Source organism: Mycetomoellerius zeteki, unplaced genomic scaffold (assembly GCF_001594055.1).
Source record: "Mycetomoellerius zeteki isolate Tzet28-1 unplaced genomic scaffold, Tzet1.0 scaffold667, whole genome shotgun sequence".
Classification (NCBI taxonomy): Eukaryota; Metazoa; Arthropoda; class Insecta; order Hymenoptera; family Formicidae; genus Mycetomoellerius; species Mycetomoellerius zeteki.
The window spans coordinates 195,428-215,174 of record NW_017257683.1 but is presented as its reverse complement, the minus strand read 5'-3'; the positions used below and the strand labels follow the sequence as shown (position 1 = coordinate 215,174).

General features: G+C 34.3%; 2 protein-coding genes across 4 annotated transcripts in view; both read left to right on the top strand.

Annotated features, from left to right (window-relative positions):
- The first annotated feature begins 1,537 nt into the window (after nt 1–1,537).
- Nucleotides 1,538–8,054, top strand: LOC108728921 (lysine-specific demethylase phf2). Of its 3 annotated transcripts, none has more exons than XM_018457741.1 (14): nt 1,538–1,560; nt 2,219–2,453; nt 2,857–2,942; nt 3,167–3,445; nt 3,988–4,129; nt 4,212–4,661; nt 4,755–4,956; nt 5,042–5,871; nt 5,944–5,994; nt 6,369–6,556; nt 6,630–6,832; nt 7,091–7,138; nt 7,534–7,714; nt 7,829–8,054. In XM_018457741.1, the coding sequence occupies exons 2-14, from the start codon at nt 2,320–2,322 to the stop codon at nt 7,906–7,908; spliced, it is 2,874 nt and encodes a 957-aa protein (XP_018313243.1). In that variant the 5' UTR covers nt 1,538–1,560; nt 2,219–2,319; the 3' UTR covers nt 7,909–8,054. The 3 variants fall into 3 exon arrangements, with proteins under 3 accessions (XP_018313243.1, XP_018313244.1, XP_018313245.1); XM_018457742.1 differs by having other exon boundaries at nt 1,539–1,560; nt 6,378–6,556; XM_018457743.1 differs by lacking the exon at nt 7,091–7,138 and having other exon boundaries at nt 1,539–1,560.
- A 6,900-nt stretch (nt 8,055–14,954) lies between these two features.
- Nucleotides 14,955–19,747, top strand: part of LOC108728930 (uncharacterized) — a 33,266-nt gene continuing 28,473 nt past the window's right edge. Inside the window, exons 1-2 of the mRNA XM_018457756.1 lie at nt 14,955–15,349; nt 18,967–19,114. Of these exons, the coding sequence (XP_018313258.1) occupies nt 18,969–19,114 (146 nt within the window). The 5' untranslated portion in view covers nt 14,955–15,349; nt 18,967–18,968. The remainder of the gene's footprint in view (nt 15,350–18,966; nt 19,115–19,747) is intronic.

Genomic DNA, 19,747 nt, shown 5'->3' with positions numbered 1-19,747 from the left:
GGCTCCCGACCAATTTTCCGCTCCCTTTCTGTGCTGCTGCAACAGTTTTTTTTAGAGCTTGATCTCCTTGGAATCCGTTCCCCAAACTGAGGCTCCCCTCTCCTTCTGGGCAGGACCCCTTTTCAGTTCCTCCTCAGGAGTTGGCCAGTCTCCCGGAGGAACACGTTCCGGGCATCCTCCAACTTCACGAAGGAGGTGTATTTCCTCTTGCCTCTTCTCTTGAGCCTTGCGTTCTTGATTCTTCGTTTTTCGGACTAGGAAGGGAATAAAAGAATGTTTTGTAGCCACAGCACTTATTAGCTACGTTCAGCAGAGAAAACTAATCAGTTAGCGCTTAGTGATTCTTCAATATAATTGGTTCCTACACTTAGATCTAGTGAAGAACTAAAGGCAAGAACCAATCATATTAAAGATTCACTAAGCGCTGACTGATTAGTTTTCTCTGCTGAACGCAGCCATTGTGTTTCCAGCTTTAGAATAAAGGTACCTTTTCATGCTGACGCTCGACGCTCATTTTTGGCGTCAAAATAAGTCACGTGATAGAAATTGACGAATATCAAGCGCCAATTTTGATCACATGACCTATTTTGCCGCTGAAAATGAGCGTCGAGCGTCAGCATGAAAAGGCACCTTAAAGGTAAATTTTCACGAGCTGCTCAAATCGGCTGGTTCAGTGGCTGCGTTCAGCAGACTCAACAGTTTTGCAACCGTTTTATGATTGTCTGCTGAGATAGGACCATTCTTCTAGATCTAAAAGTATGATCCAATTAGCGCGAAGGAAACTTCCAACAGTTGCAAAACAAACGTTCTGCTGAACGCAGCCATTGACAAAAAGGATCACGTGACCAAAATTGACGAATATCAAGCGTCCATTTTGCTCATGTGATCCTTTTTGTCGTTGAAACAACCGGTTTTAGTAGTTCGTGAAAATTTACCTTTATGTCTAATTCACACTGGACGCAGCAAGCGTCCAGCAGTGGAGCAGCAATCAATGGTCGCGTTCAGCAAACTCAACTGTTGCGGAGCGGATCAGTGAGCTCTCGCTGCTATTGGATAATCTAAAAGAATACACCAATAGCAGAGAGCGCTCACGGATCCGCTCCACAACAGTTGAGTTTGCTGAACGCGACCAATCAGTGAGGTGATATTTACAATGGCGTAAACAATGGGTGCGTTCAGCAGAACGTTTGTTTTGCAACTGTTGTAAGTTTCCTTCGCGCTAATTGGATCATACTTTTAGATCTAGAAGAATGGTCCTATCTCAGCAGACAATCATAAAACGGTTGCAAAACTGTTGAGTCTGCTGAACGCAGCAATTGTCGCCTTGCTGGTTGGTTGCTGCTCCGCTGCTTGACTCTTGCTGCGTCCAGTGTGAATTAGGCATTAGGTATTAGTGTTACCAGCAACAAGCAGCAAGTTCCCGATAATTTCCTAGACATCAAGTTCTTCGTTGCTGCACCGTGTTACGTTTTCTGCACTTAAAATCAAATAAATGTATAATTAAACGTTAGAAAAAAAAGAAGAACCCCAACAATGCAAAGAATTCAACTACAAAGAAGGGTAATTATTTAGAATACGGGTCCTACTCTAGAATCTTAATAAAAATGTACTCATTCGACGCGTTTTCACTCAAAATGAAAGAATCTAGCAAAAAATGCGGCGGTCGGCCTTGTTGATCGGTGAACCGAGATATTAAGCGTTAAAGTTCGAGATTTTAGAGGTTAAGATATCATCCTGACTCAATATAGCGCTATGTATAAATTCACTGTTAATGCAAAGAATTTGTGTGCTTAAAGCAGTGAATTTGTGTTTTTAAAGCAGTGAATTTCTGTTTTTAAATCTGTAAATTTGTCTTTGTGAAGCAGAGAATTTGTTTTTAAAGCAGTGAATTTGTGTAATTAAAGCAAAATGTATACATAGTGCTGTATCAAGTGGAGATGACAGATATCTTAACCTCTAAAATATCAAACTTCAACGTTTAATATCTCGGTTCACGAGGCCGGCCGCCGTCTTTTTTTTCGCCAGATTCTTTCATTTTGAGTGAAAACGCGTAGAATGAGTACATTTTTATTAAGATTCTAGAGTAGGGCTCGTATTCTAAATAATTATCCAAAGAAGAAACTTAAAACATGATCGCTCAAAAAATAAACCAACAAATCTCGCGTTTCAATTTCGCGCCCACATTTGGTCTGAAACAGCGATTGGCTCGATTTTCTAGCGGGCGCCATTTCTTTTTGCGCGACGCGACGCCCCGACGCCGTCCGCTCATACCATGCCACCTCCGTTGTCGACGGAACCGTGCAGACCGTGCTACGAGAGATGGATTCGATGGACTCGATACTGGTGACCGACGAGGAAATGGATACGTCAGACTCGTACTGCTTTTGCGGCCGTTCGTTACCCCAACAGTTTATGATACAGTGCGACGTGTGCAAGGAGTGGTACCATGGCAGGTAAGCGTTCGCGTGCACGTCGGAATTTGCGTCGAGGCACGCGCTTGGAGAGCGACGTCGGTTCTCCCGCGATTTTCCGCGGACGGCCCGTTGGAAAACCTTTCATGCGGAATCATTCCCGCGTCCGCTCGCGTTCGTCGACGCGACGCGATCTCAAGGGTGGTTTCGCGTCGCGGACTCTGTTTTTATTGACGTTAACATAACCTGTACCGCGCGTCATTTCATACTTGGCGTTTGTTAACGCATACGCGTGATGAGAACGATCGAAGCACCGACAGGACTTACTCCGTTCGATTAAAGTAGTGATCTGTGTGCACTTATGATTTGTAGATCTTTGCGTCATATGTTACAATCGACACCTTTTCTTCTGTCAAATCAATGTCATGTTATTGTTCCGTTTTAGGTGTGTGAATTTGAAGGAATATGTGACTATAGACCTTGACAAGTACCACTGTCCACGATGCGAGCCCATGTGTGGCCCTTCACTCTGTAAGGCTGTTGATTTATTCACAATATTTTATATATATTTACATTCTCTAAAACTTTAGAGTGAATTGTCATTCTGAAGAATAAAATGTTGCTCTTAAAGATTGAAAATTGAGCCTCTTTTTCAAGACTAACTCAATTTTCACTCTTTATGTGATTCTACTCCAAAGAATTTAGAAAGCATATGTATGAAATTTGTTGTCTTTAATGTCCATTCTGCTTTACAGTGAAAATTAGAACAAATTATCATAGACATGATTATACTGAACTCGATGCAAATGTAAAACCAGTTCAAACTGGAACTGCAGTATTCATACGAGAGCTGAAATCGAGACACTTTCCCAAAGCTGACGAGGTTGTGAAGCATGTGAAAGGACATCAATTGACTATTCAGTATTTACAAAATAATGGCTTTGAAACTCCTATCATTATCGATGGAAAAGATGGACTTGATATGACAGTACCACCTATGACCTTTAGTGTTTGCGATGCTGAAACTTACATTGGTAAGATAAATATAAAAGTAAGAATTAAGATAAATGATTACGTTTACACGCACTAGTAAAAACAATTTTGGTAAAAATCATTTTAGTTAAAATTTGCTTTATATAACCTAATACGGAACCTGAGACGAAATATCCTTTGTCATTTCTTAACCTTAATGTCTAAAGTTGGTAACATCGAATTTTGATACGTTAAACCGATTGAAGACCGTTTACACGACTTTCGTAAAACGGTTTAGTAATGCCAAACCTGTTTCAGAAGAGGTTTGGATTTACTAAAACGGTTTTTATTAAAACGGTTTTACCAGTGCGTGTAAACATAGTCAATGTACAACATACATACATTAGAGAGCGCCAATGATCGCGGTCAAAGTTAATGTCATTAATACAATATATATTCTTAATTTTTAATTTTTAAAATAAAAGTATCCTGGAATAATTGATGCTTCACAATTATTTTTCATAATAAATTTATTTTATATTTTTTATATATTTATTTTATAATTGTATATTTTGTAAACTTACATAATACATATTATTTTCAGGTAGTGATCGAGATATAGATGTAATTGATGTTACAAGCCAAAGTAATCTACGTATGACATTAAAAGACTTTGTAGAATATTACAACTCCCCTTCCCGAATAAGAGTACTTAATGTCATAAGTCTTGAATTTACTAATACTGGGTATATCAATATTCATTGTCTCACTGTATATGGCTTAAATTGTTTTTATAGGATGTATGTTTGATAAATAAAACAATTGCAGTCTCTCGCCGTTGGTTGAAGCACCGTATGTTGCGCGGAAGCTCGACTGGGTTAATTCAGCATGGCCGCGCGATTGGCCTGAAGATAATGATATAAAACGACCAGAAGTACAAAAGTATTGCCTAATGGGGGTCAAAGATAGTTTCACAGATTTTCATATCGATTTCGGCGGCACATCTGTGTGGTATCACGTGTTGCGCGGCGAAAAAGTATTTTATATCGTCAAACCGACGTCGGCGAATTTACAGTTGTATCAGCAATGGATGTGTAGTTCGACGCAGAACGAAACTTTCTTTGGGGATCAGGCCGATGCGTGTTACAAGTGCGTGCTTAAGCAGGGCCAGACGATGATGATTCCTACAGGCTGGATACACGCGGTACTCACGCCGGTGGATTCTTTAGTTTTCGGTGGAAATTTTGTGCACAGTCTCAACATTCAGATGCAAATACAGTAAGTAGAGGAAACTTGATTGTAAAATAATTGTAAATCAAGTTAAGAAATTCATAATTCATTTTATAATAATGTTTATGCCCTTTTATTTAGAATATATGAATTAGAGAGAAAGATGAAGACTCCAGCAAAATTTCAATATCCTGGATTTGAGACAATTAATTGGTTCGCGGCTAAGAAATTGTTAAAAGAATTGAAAGAATTGAATAACGAGGGGAAAAAATGTCCGCCGTATTTTTTACAAGGCGTGAAGTCATTGCTTGGGATTCTCAAACAATGGAACACAGATAAGGATGTAAGTTAAGAATGTTTATATACGCGCGATTCTAATTTAAAAATATAAAAACTCCTAAAATAAAAGTTAATGTATTTAATTCCAGTATAGCATGATCAGCCGTGGTCAGATACCACACACAATAAATAGTCAGAAATTATTGAAGGATCTTGGTAAAGAGATACGACATGCGGAACGGTACTTAATATCCCTAAATCCACCGAAACCGGAACGCGAGAGTAAACGAAAAAAGAGAAAGCCATTGAATAAAGATTTCGTAGACTTTGATTATGCCGATAAGATGACCGATAACGCTGTTAAAACGAATAAAACCACGTTAAAGGAAACGAACAAAGCGACGTTAAAAGAAACGAATAAGTCGATGTTAAAAGAAACAAATAAAATGATGTTAAAGGAAACGAACAAAATGGAACCCGCATTGATTCAACAATCAGCAAAACCGCTCACATTAAAGCTTACATTGCCGAAACCAATCATGTGTCCTTTAGTTAAAACTCCCGTGGCGGAAAAACCCGCCAACAGTAATAAACGGCAATTATCCAAGCCGGGAAAACAGAGTCCTACCGTAATTAGATTTAAGCTCGGCAACAATGAGGTTGTCAGAAGTACAAACGACAATATAAACGTTTACGGTAGCAATATTATGACTGGTTCCTTCGAAACAACGAAGGAATCGCTGCCATGGAATCAGTCATCGTCCGTGTATGATTTTCACGATGGTAGCAACGAGAGCGATTACGGTCTTGTGATAGACGAGTCGCAAAAGCGGAAACGAGCACCGAGATCGAAACGACTCAAGCGCGATTATGACGGCAATGTCGACGTATTAAACAACACGCCGAAAAATGGCATAGAAGAATTGTTGAAAGCGTCGGCGTACACTCTTGGGAATAGCACTCCAAGGGTTGATGTCACGTACGTATAAATTCAGATTCATATTGTTGGCATTGAATTATGATTCATGGTTATAATGAAAAATAATTTCAGACCATCAACCACGATTCCACAGTACAGTCAACATATGCCGCCGCCCACTGGGTAAGTTAATTCGTCGTGGAATTCTAATCTTCGTATTTCAGATTTCGTAGTTGTCGTGCATCTCGAAACTTTCCCGATTAATCTCTCCGAGACGTGGTTAATGAAAAGTTTCGGTGAACTTTTAAATAACTGATTATTGTAACTAAACTATTATACTTTACAAACTTCTCTAAATTTAGTTTTATTTGAAATTATCGCGGATTTGGATGAGATTGAATTAATATAGAATGAATGCAGATATATGGTTCTTCTTTGAGCATGCAAGTCTTCAATTTTTGTTTAATGCTTATTTAAAGATTCTTGTAGCTCATGCCGTACAAAGGAATGAATTTGATTTCTTGATGTCTTAGTATTTATAAATTGAAAACGGTCAGTTCTGACAGGGCGTCACCGTCCACACGGGAGGCGATCGCCGGAATGTTGTCGTTCAGCCAGCAAAGTTACTCGACAACGAGTAGTTCTACGAAATCGTCAAAGAGATCTATTAAAAGCCAACAAAATGACGAAGATGACGATCAGTTGATAGAAAATATCGATAAAGTTCATCAAGACGATGATTTTAGTATGTATATAATAAACAGAATGACTTGTATATTTTTCTCGCGATATAACTACTAAATTTGTACTATTCACAGTTTATCCAGCTTTAGACGCTTCTGACGATGAAGATTATATCTTTAAGCCTAAAGCAAAGAGTCAAATCGACGAAGCATGGAATCCGAAAGCTAGAGTAGGCCCTCTTTTACCGAAAACGAATCGACCGGCACGGGAAGGAGTGAAGAAAACGTCTGTAGAAAAAGGCTTGGAAGCGGCCGCAGCGAAGCGAGCAAAGCAATCGGTAAGAAAATTGTTGTCTTATTCAATATTACTTTATTTTGCACATAATCATTCCACAAAATACAAATAAATGATGCATTAAGCTTTCTAATCATTACCAGACTAATAATAATAATTAATACTTATTAATATTTATGCGAAATCTATCTGATGTGCAATACTTTTTCATATTTTTTGTCATTTATAATAAATGTTTAATTACTCACAATTTTTCTTAAGTACCATAATTCCGTGTTTCTTGCATATACATTTCACATAGGATGAATACCTGGATAACGACGTGGACAAAGTTACCAAGAAGAAATTGGTAGGCATATTTCGATCTCTGCAATTTGATATAAAATTCTGTAGTTCTGTACTTTTTTCTAGCTTTCCAGTACATGTATCATAATTACAATCTTACTCTTAATTATAGTCCTTGATTTTGCAACTTATTGTTTATATTCCATTATATTCCTTTGTTGTTTTAGTTACCATTTAATATTAGCTTTCTTTTCACTGCACATATGTAGTGACTGCCAGCTGTCACCATTAATCTACAGATTGGATCACTAGAAATACAATATAAAAATTTCTCTGTTCTTGGTGAATTCTATATATCTTCCTTCCTGTATTCATAAATTTTTTTCATTTTTATTATGTTATTGTAATGGAAAACACTAATAATAATTAAATGTAAATTATATTTTGTGCGTGTAATAGGGTACCAACAAACGTACATACAATAAAAAGAAGCAAAAGAATCCTGTAGTCCCTGCAGTAGGAACCGCGGCATCTACTGCAGCTTCTGAAAATGTTGCAAAAGCCGGATTCGGGTCAATACTGACAAGTCCCAATAGACTTAAAGATGTTAAAGCTAAACTCGCAGCACCCGTTCCAGCTGGTAAAATATTTTGATTACCTATACACTTCTTTTTTTATTTAAAGCTTAACAGTTTTATAATTTATACTCAATTAATAATATTATGAGGAAAAATGGATATTTTTAAATTTTCAGAACGGAAACCGAAGAAGGGTATGAAAACGGCAAAGCAACGTTTGGGGAAGATTCTGAAGCTTCATAAAATGATGCATTAGAATAAAATGAATATCATGAAAGAAGAAGAAAACATCACGTCGTTCTTCATTTGTGTAAAATCATATAGTTGTACATTACTATGTAAATATAAGAAATTTTCCATCAAGGTGATGCGCACCTTATAAAAGCGAATTAGTTATTAAAATCAGCGTCGTTTTCTAAGAGATACTTATATTTATTATATCGTGTTTAATTTTAGGCAAATATATATATTATATATATATAGAACAACTTTTGATATCTTGATATTTCAGTAAGACGATATTTATATTGTAATAATAGATTTATTAATGTGCTTTATGTGATGACTCAATGTAGTAATTTAGTTGACAATGATCTGGCAGGAAAATCTAATAATTTTCTTTTCATTATTTTAATAAGATCGTGATTTAATTTTTAATGGTAGATTCAACAAATTAACGATGGTTTATTTTTAAAACAATAGATGTTCTTTTTGTTTAGTGAGTAGTAAGTAAATACTTCACCGTCCATTGTTAAGAACGCAGAGAATTTCTTATGCATTACATATTTTTGCATTTTTTAGAATACGCAATTAGCATGGCGCAATTATCTGGTGCAGTTTTCTAATTCCAATTATAATACAGTTCTTTATTTTGATATAACTATAGCATGATATTTTCTTCGACGCGACGATTGCAATAGTGGATTAATCTTTAATCGATTCTCGTAAATCCTTAAATACCACATTGCGGTATGGCATACTCACTCAATTCGATTGCTTTCATAAAAATACATCATAAAAAATTGTTTTTCTTTAATCGAAACATCAGACATTGAGGAACATAATGATACTAAGCAGATGCAGGTATTTTTATTAATAAAAAAAACTTATAAACAATAGAAAAAGAAAGCTGAGCATGCCACATTGAAAAGGTATTCAAGGGTTAATTGAAAACTATCCCCATATCTAAAATGACAATTGCCACATGCTTTTTAAGTAATATGTAAATCATTTGTAATTTTTGTTTACATTTTTGTGAGAAAATACAAAAAAAACATCACAATTGATGCAGAATCCCTATAAGCAGACAATATTCTTAGAATGTTATATAAATATTATTAAAAAATTAAAATTAATATATAATATTCCGAGAATATTAGATATATATTTTTTAATATTATCGGAGTATTCTATTGATGTCATATATCCATTTCATATAATATCCTAGAAATGATTTCTTTAATTTCCGTGAAATATTACTGAAATAATTATTAATATTAATTATGTATTATATATAAAACTACAATGTGAATTTACAAGTAACAACAAGCTCTTATCGTTTAAGCTGGATCTTAACTTAAATGTTCGGTGTGATTTTATGTATATAACGCAGTTTACAACTGCGCATTGAAATCATTTTACACATAATCTTAAATCGAATTGATGTAACAGTTTTATAAATTAAAGTAAATATTACTATACTTCTTTTTTATGTTTATACAATATTACAATAACATTAAATACTATTATTTTTACTAATCATAATATTATCAGGAGTTGACGTACAACCATTTATTAACATTTCACAGGGGAATATTATATAATAATAAAATTTTATTCCATTTAATATTCTAAGAATACGCCTAAAATACTTTAATATTAAATAATATTACAATGCTTATAGGGAATTGTCTGTAATTATCATTACCAATAAATTTACAATGATATAATCATTATTATATCATTATAATTTATTACATTTGCTCGATGTTATATGTATCAGTTCAGTTAGTATCTAGTTTATACCTCACAGAGAGAGGCTGTAGGATATTGAGTTAGTTTTTCATATACTTGTTATGAAAATAAGAGAAAAAAATAAGATATCTGCCAGCGTGAAAACATTTTATATGTAACTTACAAGTACATGATAAGATATATTTTGATTGTAATGAAATACTAAGCAAAGAAGCGTAAAGGATATTATCGTTTGTTGTATCGCACAGGAAATTGAGTTACCTAATATACACGTTGTACCTGTTTCCTATGATACAAAATACGAGATATACATAAAAATGTAAAATCCTGAAAGAGCTCTTAGTTCCCTAAACATGGATTTTGTTTGTAATCGTGGATCCCTTCTACTTAATAAGTTAGACCTTTCGAATTGTTTGATGTTTTGGAATAATTGACAGTTTCGTCGTATTCGTCGAAGAAACGAAGAAAATTTTGAAAAAAGGTGTTTTCTACTTAACAACTTACACGTACGTTAAAATTAACCCCGAAGTTAGATGGTTTACAGACTTCTAACGTCGGAAAATAAACATTTATTCTAGTAATATATTAATGGAAGTTTTACTTATAATTTAATTTTTACTAATATAGATTGTGATAAGCATTACAAATTGTATTTAATTATTATTATTATTAACACTGCGTAATTTATAAGTTGCTTAAACGTGTGGCAAGCAATTACTTGAGATTTATAACGTCTGATGTGTACCACAAATTCTTAATATTGCTGCATCAGTGAATTTTTTATACGACGCCTGCACATCGAATACATATGGATAATACATAATAGATAAAAAAGAGCAAAATAGTTGTTGTCTTTACGTCTGTTTTTCCTATAATAACTTTATACAAAGAAATGATGTGTTTATTCTACTATAATAATTCTTTATATAAGATTACTATAGGAAAGGTAGAAAGGCTAATACTTTGCTCGGATACAAACTAAGAATAGAAAGACGTTTATATACAATGCCTTCCTAAAAATTTATGCTTTGGATAAGTTTAGCAATACTCGCTTTCGTTGTCTTAAAAGTAACACGTTGCTTCGTCCCGCGTTCAAAAGCAAATTCAAGCTATACGGTTACTTTTATTATTAGCGCATTTAACGAATTTATAAGAATTTGTGTACGCGCTTCGTATATACGAGTTTTACAAAATTATAATCTACAAAATTATATAAATGTACATGTATAGACGCATATATACATATATTTTTTTACAGAGTGTTTATCTTGAATTTTGTGAATCGTACATTTTATTTAACGTCTTGAATTTTCATTAAATTGAATTGATGTTCTAACGATAGCATCCATGTACGTTCCTACCCAGTACTTCGCACATCGTTAAATGCGCTTTAAGCGCAATAGAAGTTCCGTGACAAAGTCAACGTGATTCGCGAAATGGACTTGTAGATTTTCGCTACAAAGGATCGGTATATTTCAGATGTGTTCATTAAATTATAGACGATAACGCGCAAACTTTCGATGTTCGATGAGAATACGTTCTTACGACAGAAGTAAAATAATAAAATATTAAACGTCAGGGATGAAAGTAAGTAACGTTTATTTTCAGGATACGAGCTCTTTTATTACGTCGCTCGTAGAAGCGTAGTAGTATTCTCACGTACAATATTATTCTAGCAATATTCTAAGTGTAAATAGTTTAAGATTGTCGCTCGATTTAATGCGATTTAACTGTTCTAAAAATTTTTAAATGGTTTTCTAATCCCAATCAAAAGTCATTGTTCTCATTCCCTTGTTGGTAAGAACGCATTGGCCCTTTACGTGTACGATGCATTTATTGTCTATGAAAGATATAAAAGTAAATGTATTTTTGAAGATCTTGCCGGCCAAGGTGCGAACGAATTAATCGTCTATCAAACGCAACGTTCTCTTTCGCTTTACTAACACATTTAAAATTTCGTCCTTACAACTCGACTTTTTACGATTCTTAGAATTTATCAAATCTTTTATAGTTCGCATCGTTCGAAAAAGAAAAGACTTGTAAAAAAAGACTTGCATAAAGCAGCCGAAAGATTTTTTCATCGTGTTCGTATTATTGCTGAATAAAATGTTGGATTCATTTATTTCAACCTTGTATATGTGTGTATCTCTCATCCTTTTTCTTGTGTATTTTCCTGTTATATTTTTATTTTTATTAATTTATTACATTCCAACATTTTGTTCAAAATGTTTTCAAATGTTGAAAATATGAATGACATTATCGTTTATATTCAGAGCAAAGTTAAAATTCATTTTAGCATCACATTAAATATTTTCGTCACAAAATATTTTCAACATTCTAGAAACGCGCTTTCACACACACGAATTTGAATCACATATCATTAATTCTTACTTGATATAATAAGTCTATTTTTTCTTTCTGCACTAGAATTTTCTTGCTTCTGCTAAATATCAAACATGTCGATTTTACTTTAAGTACCAAAAGTGTATATTAGAGACAGTTTACCATTTGGATCGAAAGTTACTTCAATAAGAAGTAATATTTTTTAAATTTGTGCACTAATAGAAATATATGGAAATATATTATAAAATAATGATAAAAAAAATCTAAATTTTTTTTATGTAAGTACTATTTCAACTATAGAAAACAGATCTAAGATTTTAGTAGGTTTTTTTTACAGAAGCAAATCAAAAGAATAATGTCAATTTCGCCCATGATTTCGCCTATCTTCAACTCTCATTCTTCTGTTCGTTAATTCAATATTCAATCTATTCAAGAAAGTTTGTCAAAATTTTGAGTCTATTTTCAGTATGATTCCTCATCCTGGAATTAATATATCTCCCTGCCAAATTATACGTTTCATCTCGATCTTTGCGGAGGTTTCTTCGTGAAATAATCGCATTTCTCGCCAAATATCAATCGTAAGTTTCTTTTAACATCTCGTGTGAAAGCCGATCTACAATAGGTGTTATAACTTTAACCTTTTGCTTTAAATTTTTAAATTATTAAATATTCTTAAAGTATATTTACATAAAAAAAATTGAGATTTTTATCATTATTTTATAATACATTTCCATGTATTTCTATTATCAGAGTATAAATTTAAAAAATATTACTTCTTATTGAAGTTCAGATGGTAAACTGTCTCTAATTTTTTTGTATTATTTTTAAATAAAATTTAGAATAATTCATAATTTTGTTAAGTAACTCTTAACATGTTGCATTTGCCTTACAACCTCTTTAAACCTTATGCATGTATATGCACAGTAACCCTGGATACAATACTGTTTTGCCAGAGCTGTCAGAGCTGTCCAAGGTCGGTGTTTTTTGGCTTGAAATTGAAATGTGTCGATATTCACACCTATTACTGTTCCTACTCTTTACTTCATTGCTGTTTTGTCGTAGCGCGCGATGTTTGGTCTCAAGGACGATACTAGTTTGAAATCATTAAAAGTTTTTAATCTGTGTCTTTCACTACTCAGACAGCACAGAATATTTATGACAAATATTTATTATTATTCATTTTATGAAATGATATATAAATATTTTATACATATTTTTTCTATAAAGCTTTATTCGAAATATTATTAAAAGATAGACTAAATATTTAATGTAATATTTATGATAAATATAAATAAACATTTCTGTTAAGTATTTTTTATTTGAATCATAATGTCTTGTTAAATATTTCCCTAGCATTTACTACAAGGTTTACAATAAATATTTCACAATGTTTATAATAAATGTTTATGATCTATACAATCTAAGACCACAAAAATATTTACAAAATATTTAAAATAAGCCTTATAAATATTTATAAATATTTTGTAAATATTTTATAAATATTGTGTGCTGTCTGGGTATGTTTAAAAGTATTCTGTTATTCATATTTTTATAGTTAAAGATATTATGAATAATAGTATCTTATAATATTAGTAATAGAATACTTTTGAACATAGTGAAAGACACAGGTCAAAAACTTTTGATGATTTCACTAGTTGAGATCTAGTATCGCGCGCTACGATAAAACAGCAATGAAGTAAGGAGTAAGAAATAGATGTGAATACCGACACATTTCAATTTCAACCCAAAAAACACCGATTTTGGACAGCTCTGTTTAAGCTTTAAGTTATAACCCCGAATCTACAATAGGTGTTTTAAGCCTTAAGTCGTAAGAAATTGGCAAATTACCTCGGATCTACAATAGGGTTTTAAACCTTAAGCTATAAGAAATGGACGAATCATAGTCGATTATTCTCCTCGAATTCGACTGTAATTAGTCAATTTCTTACGACTTAAGTTTTAAAACATCTATTGTAGATCTGGACTAAGTCATAAATTAAAAGTTAGAAGCTAGAAATTGACGACTGTGTTTGGTCAATTTCCAGCTTCAATAACTTCTGATTTATGACTAATGGCTTATTGTAGAATGCGTGTTACCCCGGATCTACAATAGAATTTTAAGCCTTAAGCCATAAGAAATGGGCGAATCACAGTCGATTATTCCCCTCGGATTCGACTGTAATTAGTCAATTTCTTACGACTTAAGGGTTGAAACATTTATTGTAGATCCGGACTTACAGTCAAATTCGAGGAGAATAATCGACTATGATTCGTCCATTTCTTATAGCTTAAGGCTTATCCTGAATCTACAATAGGTATTTTAGGCCTAGTCTACAACCAGTTAGGAGACGTTGTCGTATGTCGTGCGAAATTGGCTCGTAAGAAATTGGCTAATCACAGTTGAATATGAAAAAAACAATCGACCGTGATTGGTTAATTTCTTACGGCACGACATACGACAACGTCTCCCGACTAATTGTAGACTAGGCCTTAAACCTTAAGTCACAAGAAATTGACCAATTACAATCGAATTCGAGGAGAATAAGCGACTGTGATTCGTTCATTTCTTATGGCTTAAAGCTTAGAACTCTATTGTAGATCCGGGGTTAGAACTCTATTATATCCATCAATTATTCTCCTCGCATTCGACTGTGATTGGTCAATTTTTTACGACTTAAGGCTTAAAACACCTAAGGTTTGTTCGCGTCGCATGCTCCAACATGTTCGAATATGCTCCTACTATAGCTCTTACTCTATCAAACGCGTTGGAGTGAGTAAGAGCTATGGTACGAGCATATTGGAATATGTTGGAGTATGCGACGCGAATAAACTTCTATTGTTGATCCGGAGGTAAGAAACAAGGACTAGGACGATGGGACATCCTTTGAGGCGCGCCGCGCTCGGCGCGCTTCGCGGCCGGCTTCGCGTCCGACTTCATATTTGCGCGGCAACGCGCGCCGTCGCGACGATCAGTCTGCAGCCGTCTGCCGCGCGGTATAGATCGTTAGTTATTGTCTCGCGTACGGAGCGTGCAACGAGTGCGTGGCACCCACCTTCGTGCGTCCGTCCGTCCATCTATTCATTCGCGGCGCCGTGGTTTGTGTCGTTCGCTCGACACTCTCATCCTCGTGTGTCTTCCCGCATTCTCGTTGCCGCTCCGGTTTTTCCCGAACAATCCTTCGTCGAGCGAACGCGCGCGCGCTCCTTTTTACCGTCACCATTTATGAATCGCGGGCGAATCGATAGCGCGAGCGATAATCGTTTTTGTGCGCGCGGCGAGTCTGTGTTTCGTGAGAAGTGATCGACCTCCCGGTCGCGGTTTCCCTTCGGGAACGAGAACGCATTCGTCGACGCCATAGCGTGAGTTTGACGTTTTCAAGGTACGTATAATATGTTATGTATATCGTGAACATGTAGCAGTTTCGCAAAGAGAGAATGAGAATAAGAGAGGGAAAGGGGTAGAGATGGACATGATCGACGCGTGCACGCGCGCGAGTTCAAATTCCACGTAACAGTCATAAGTGTCAGTCTGAAGATTGAACCGTAATGACGTCCGTGAGGGAGCGAAGCGCGGTCGGCGCGAAAGGTGCAAGCGATACGAACGTGGCCGCAAATCGCGCGGAGAGGGGACAAGTTCACTCCGTTCGTTCACGCGACGCGACAATGACGACAATGACGACACGTGCTTCTTTTCTTTCTAGCTGCAGATTTTCCGGCGTCCATCGCGAAGAATCGACACGCACGGTTGCGAAATTTTTGATCGAATCAAGGTACAGACTTAAACTTCGATTAATCGATATACATATAAATTGCTTTCCATTTAAAAAATTCAGGTAATTCTTAATTATTTGTGACATCATAACTCATTGTCAGTTGAATGCACGTTCCTTTTCATTCTGACAAGTGAGATTCAAATGAATTTTTTATTACCTATAGTTTGTAGCTCGTCTCTCTCTCTCTCTCTCTCTCTCTCTCTCTCTCTCTCTCTCTCTCTTTACTGATGAAAATAAAAATCAGAGCGTAAGTCGAATGTAATGGGAGAGTAACAGAAGCGTAAACGAAACTTCTAAGAGTCGAAATTGAAATGGAATTTTACATTCAAAATGTAAAAAAAGCGTAAATGCTTTTTTTACATTTCATTGTTCCAATTTTTCCCTTCTAGAAATTTCGTTTACGCTTCTGTTACTCTCTCATTTGCGCTCTTCAATTTACGCTCCGATTTTTATTTTCATCAAGGTTGTTTACGTGCTTTCTAAATTTTTTGGAGTGAATCTCACGTCAAACGAGTGAAATCTCACTCCAAAGAGTGAAAATATTGTCACTCTTATTTAGTAAGAGTAGCAGTATTTTCACTCTTTTGGAGGTTTCACTCCAGAATTTAAAGAGTAACTTTAAACTCAATATACTTGTGTGAAAATAGAAAATAATCATATAGTTAACTTAATTGACACTTGTACTATTTTGCGATAGAATTATTAACTTTTGCGGTATTTAACGCATTAAGAAGAACATTAATTCATGGCTAACAAGTTACGTTTTAGTTAGAAATGTGATGAAATCTGCTTTCAGTTATTCTGCAGTTGAATCAACCGCCGATTAGATTAGTCGGAGTTGCCTACAATGGCGTCTCTCGCTTTGGAGTTTCTAGAGTTGTTAGTAATTTAAATCACACTTTCTCGTGCTCCTTACTTCACTTGTTCGAGATGTAACGAATTATATCCGAAAAAATTGAAAAATGAAGGAAAGAAGAAGGAAAAAACGCAGAAATGAAGCGAAATCTTGTTTGTTAAGAATTACGAAACGTTATTAATTTATCATTTCTGAAAATTAATTCATTTAAATGAATTTACAATAGTTCAACATCTTAACGTTCTGACCGTTATGGCGCTTCTTAATTTAAAATTATTATGTTTAACATTAGCGGTCTTTCAATCTTATTATTGTTATTAATTTAGCTCGCGTCGATCAATTTCCGCCCAATCGATAGAACATCGACAACCGAGGCATACTTTCTACCGCATTACGATATTATAATATATATTTTTGCGTGTCCCTGATGTCACGCTGCCACGAAGGAACCCGAGCTAGTCAGCGAGAGCTCCGCGTGCGCTTCCAGTTCGACGTTGTTGAACGCCGGAGTAAACAATAGTCGATTGTAGAAAAACACGTATATAGTCTACGTTTTATAAGTAAATGTCTATGTAAATCCGACGAGTAAAAAAGCCTAATATACAAAATTCTAGTGTATTGCAAGATTTTTTAATTATTTTTTTATTAACCCACTTTTTATTATTTATTCATGAAAAGGACGATTTTGCTGAAGTATTTAAAAATTTAGCTACATATAGATTTGAAAATAATTTTATTGAACCATCAAAATAGTTACGTAGAAATCTCATCATGATATGAGTAAAAAGTTTTGACATTCTAGCAACTAATTTGAGCATCTTACATAATTATTTTGATGGTTCAAAAAAATTATTTTCAGATCTGTACCTAGCTTAATTTTTACATTCTTCAGTGAATTCTTATTTCTGTATTTATTTATCGCACAGCAGTTTTTTTAAATAATTGGCTGCAGAATAAAGAATTTCTACAGGCTTTGAATGAAATATCTCTATGAATATTGTATGTATCAATTTTAATGAATGAATAAATAATAAGGATATATTGTACTTTATATCTTAAAGTTTAAAGGTAAATTCTTGCCGAAAGGCGCAAAATGACGGAGGAAAAAACAAATTGAATAAGTAATCATGTTGAGAATACTTATAAATTTTCTTTTGTTCGCTTGTGCACAAATTTGTTTGCGAATTGCAGTGTTAATCTTATCGAAAGCGAAATTTTATGATTTTCAGAATAGAGAACAAAAAGTTTTTAATAATCTCGTCGTAATCGAGCTATCCAACGGAATTAACGGAAGTTCTATAAATAGCAATATCTCGAGATTAAACGTCAAGCAGCTTCTCAATAACCCGTTCTGTCAATTTAAAACTAGTGACACGCACAACTCGTAGTACATCCCAGGGAATCTGAAATCTAATCACACTCTTTAATTAAATCTTTTAAAGTGAATTGTAAGAGTAAAAATTGAGCCACTCTTTTTCAAGTCTGGCTAAATTTTTATTCTTTAGAGTGAGATTTCACTCCAAAGAATTTAGAGAGACACCAAAATCCGAATGTGCGATAGAGTTGTACTTCGTTACAAAGTTTTCTCGTCTTTTAGATATTTTCTTTCCGCGAAATTGTTACGCTACGTTCATTAAACTGATCTATAAAGATCGTTGCTCCCGAATTGAAGATAAAATGACATTTCCCGACGAGACACTGACTCATTGCGTATTCACTGACAACACGGATTGCTCTTCCCACTCGTGAATTTGCAAATCACGTGAGTGTCGTAAACGTCAGGCCGAAGGTCGAGAGCATATCAAGTGTTGCAGTTCCAACTTATCGTGCCCGGAATGTGTAGATTATTATGTGACGCATTCGACTTATCGACACTTATATCAAGAGAAGACTACCGGCATGATTTTTTTTCACGTGAAACTTTAATAACGTCGACGATAACGAAATACTCTTGTTTATTTCTTTTAATATGGATTCATTTGCCCTTTCTCGTAATTAGATACAATATAAATCAAATCAATTAGATAAACGTGCGACTCGATGTTTGCGATCTAAAGATTAGAACTTTTTATGAATATCACGCTGACGATCGTCCATTTCTATTCATTTTTTGCATGCTGCATGTTTTAATTTTAATCAGACATTAACAGCAACATTTTTTGCTAACTTCTTATTTTTATGTAAATATCTTCATCTCTTGTGTATGCTATATGATTATCTTATTATTATTTGCTCAAATAGATGATGTTTTCATTAGTTCTTATTGATGCTAAAGTCGTTATTAAAACGTCGTCTTGCTACTTGGGTTAATTATGTATGTATATAACAAATTATTATGATTAATTATTATTATTATTCTCTTTTGCAGTGATGCTGGTTGTTTGGCAAGGAGCTCGCCGTTGCCTGAGTTGCAGCGGGCAGCGCACTAATCAGGGTCGCCAATTCCATCAAAAGTCGCATCATCATCGCGAGCCGATCAGCGAAAAGCTCGACCGGTATCATCTCGTTAGAGCCAGGTAAATGATCCGCTTATTATCGAGCTTTGTTTTCTTATCATTATTTTTCGTTATGTAGTCAGTGTTATCTATTATTCTCTTCGCAGAAAGATTTTCTGATAAGGAAAAATTCTTGATCTTATCGTAACTTTATAAAAATAACACGATATTAAGAATAGATCAATTCTCCTTCCTTGAATCGTATAAGATTGACTTATTATCTTGAGACAAGAATAAAAACGTTGAGAACCTAAATTTAAATTTATATATAAATCTTTATCCAATGTTATAATGCATGATGCTGGTGCCATAATATTTAACACGAAACTGATATTCAAGATAATTTTAATTCAGATTTAAAAACCTTTTTTTTTTTAAGAATAAAATATTCCATTGTTAACAATAAATATGATGTCTATCGGTTTTATTTTATGATGAATCGAAGAGTAATATTGTATCCAAAAATATTTTCTATGGTGCAACTACTCAATGAAAAAAAAATTGCATAATAAATCCTCGAGTGATCTAAACAATCCTATAAACGTATAGATTATTCCAATATTACATGATAGAATAATTGAAGTAGTTCTACCGTTATATATATATATATATTACACAGTGCATGAGGATTTTTAATAAAATGAAAAATTTTAA

What these genes read in the sequence shown, in the direction of transcription:
- LOC108728921 (XM_018457741.1), top strand. Translation starts at nt 2,320, where the DNA reads ATGGATTCGATGGACTCGATACTGGTGACCGACGAGGAAATGGATACG. An exon ending in TCATCAAGACGATGATTTTA is followed by an intron (nt 6,557 to 6,629) that starts GTATGTATATAA and finishes TACTATTCACAG; the next exon opens with TTTATCCAGCTTTAGACGCT. An exon ending in AAGTTACCAAGAAGAAATTG is followed by an intron (nt 7,139 to 7,533) that starts GTAGGCATATTT and finishes TGCGTGTAATAG; the next exon opens with GGTACCAACAAACGTACATA.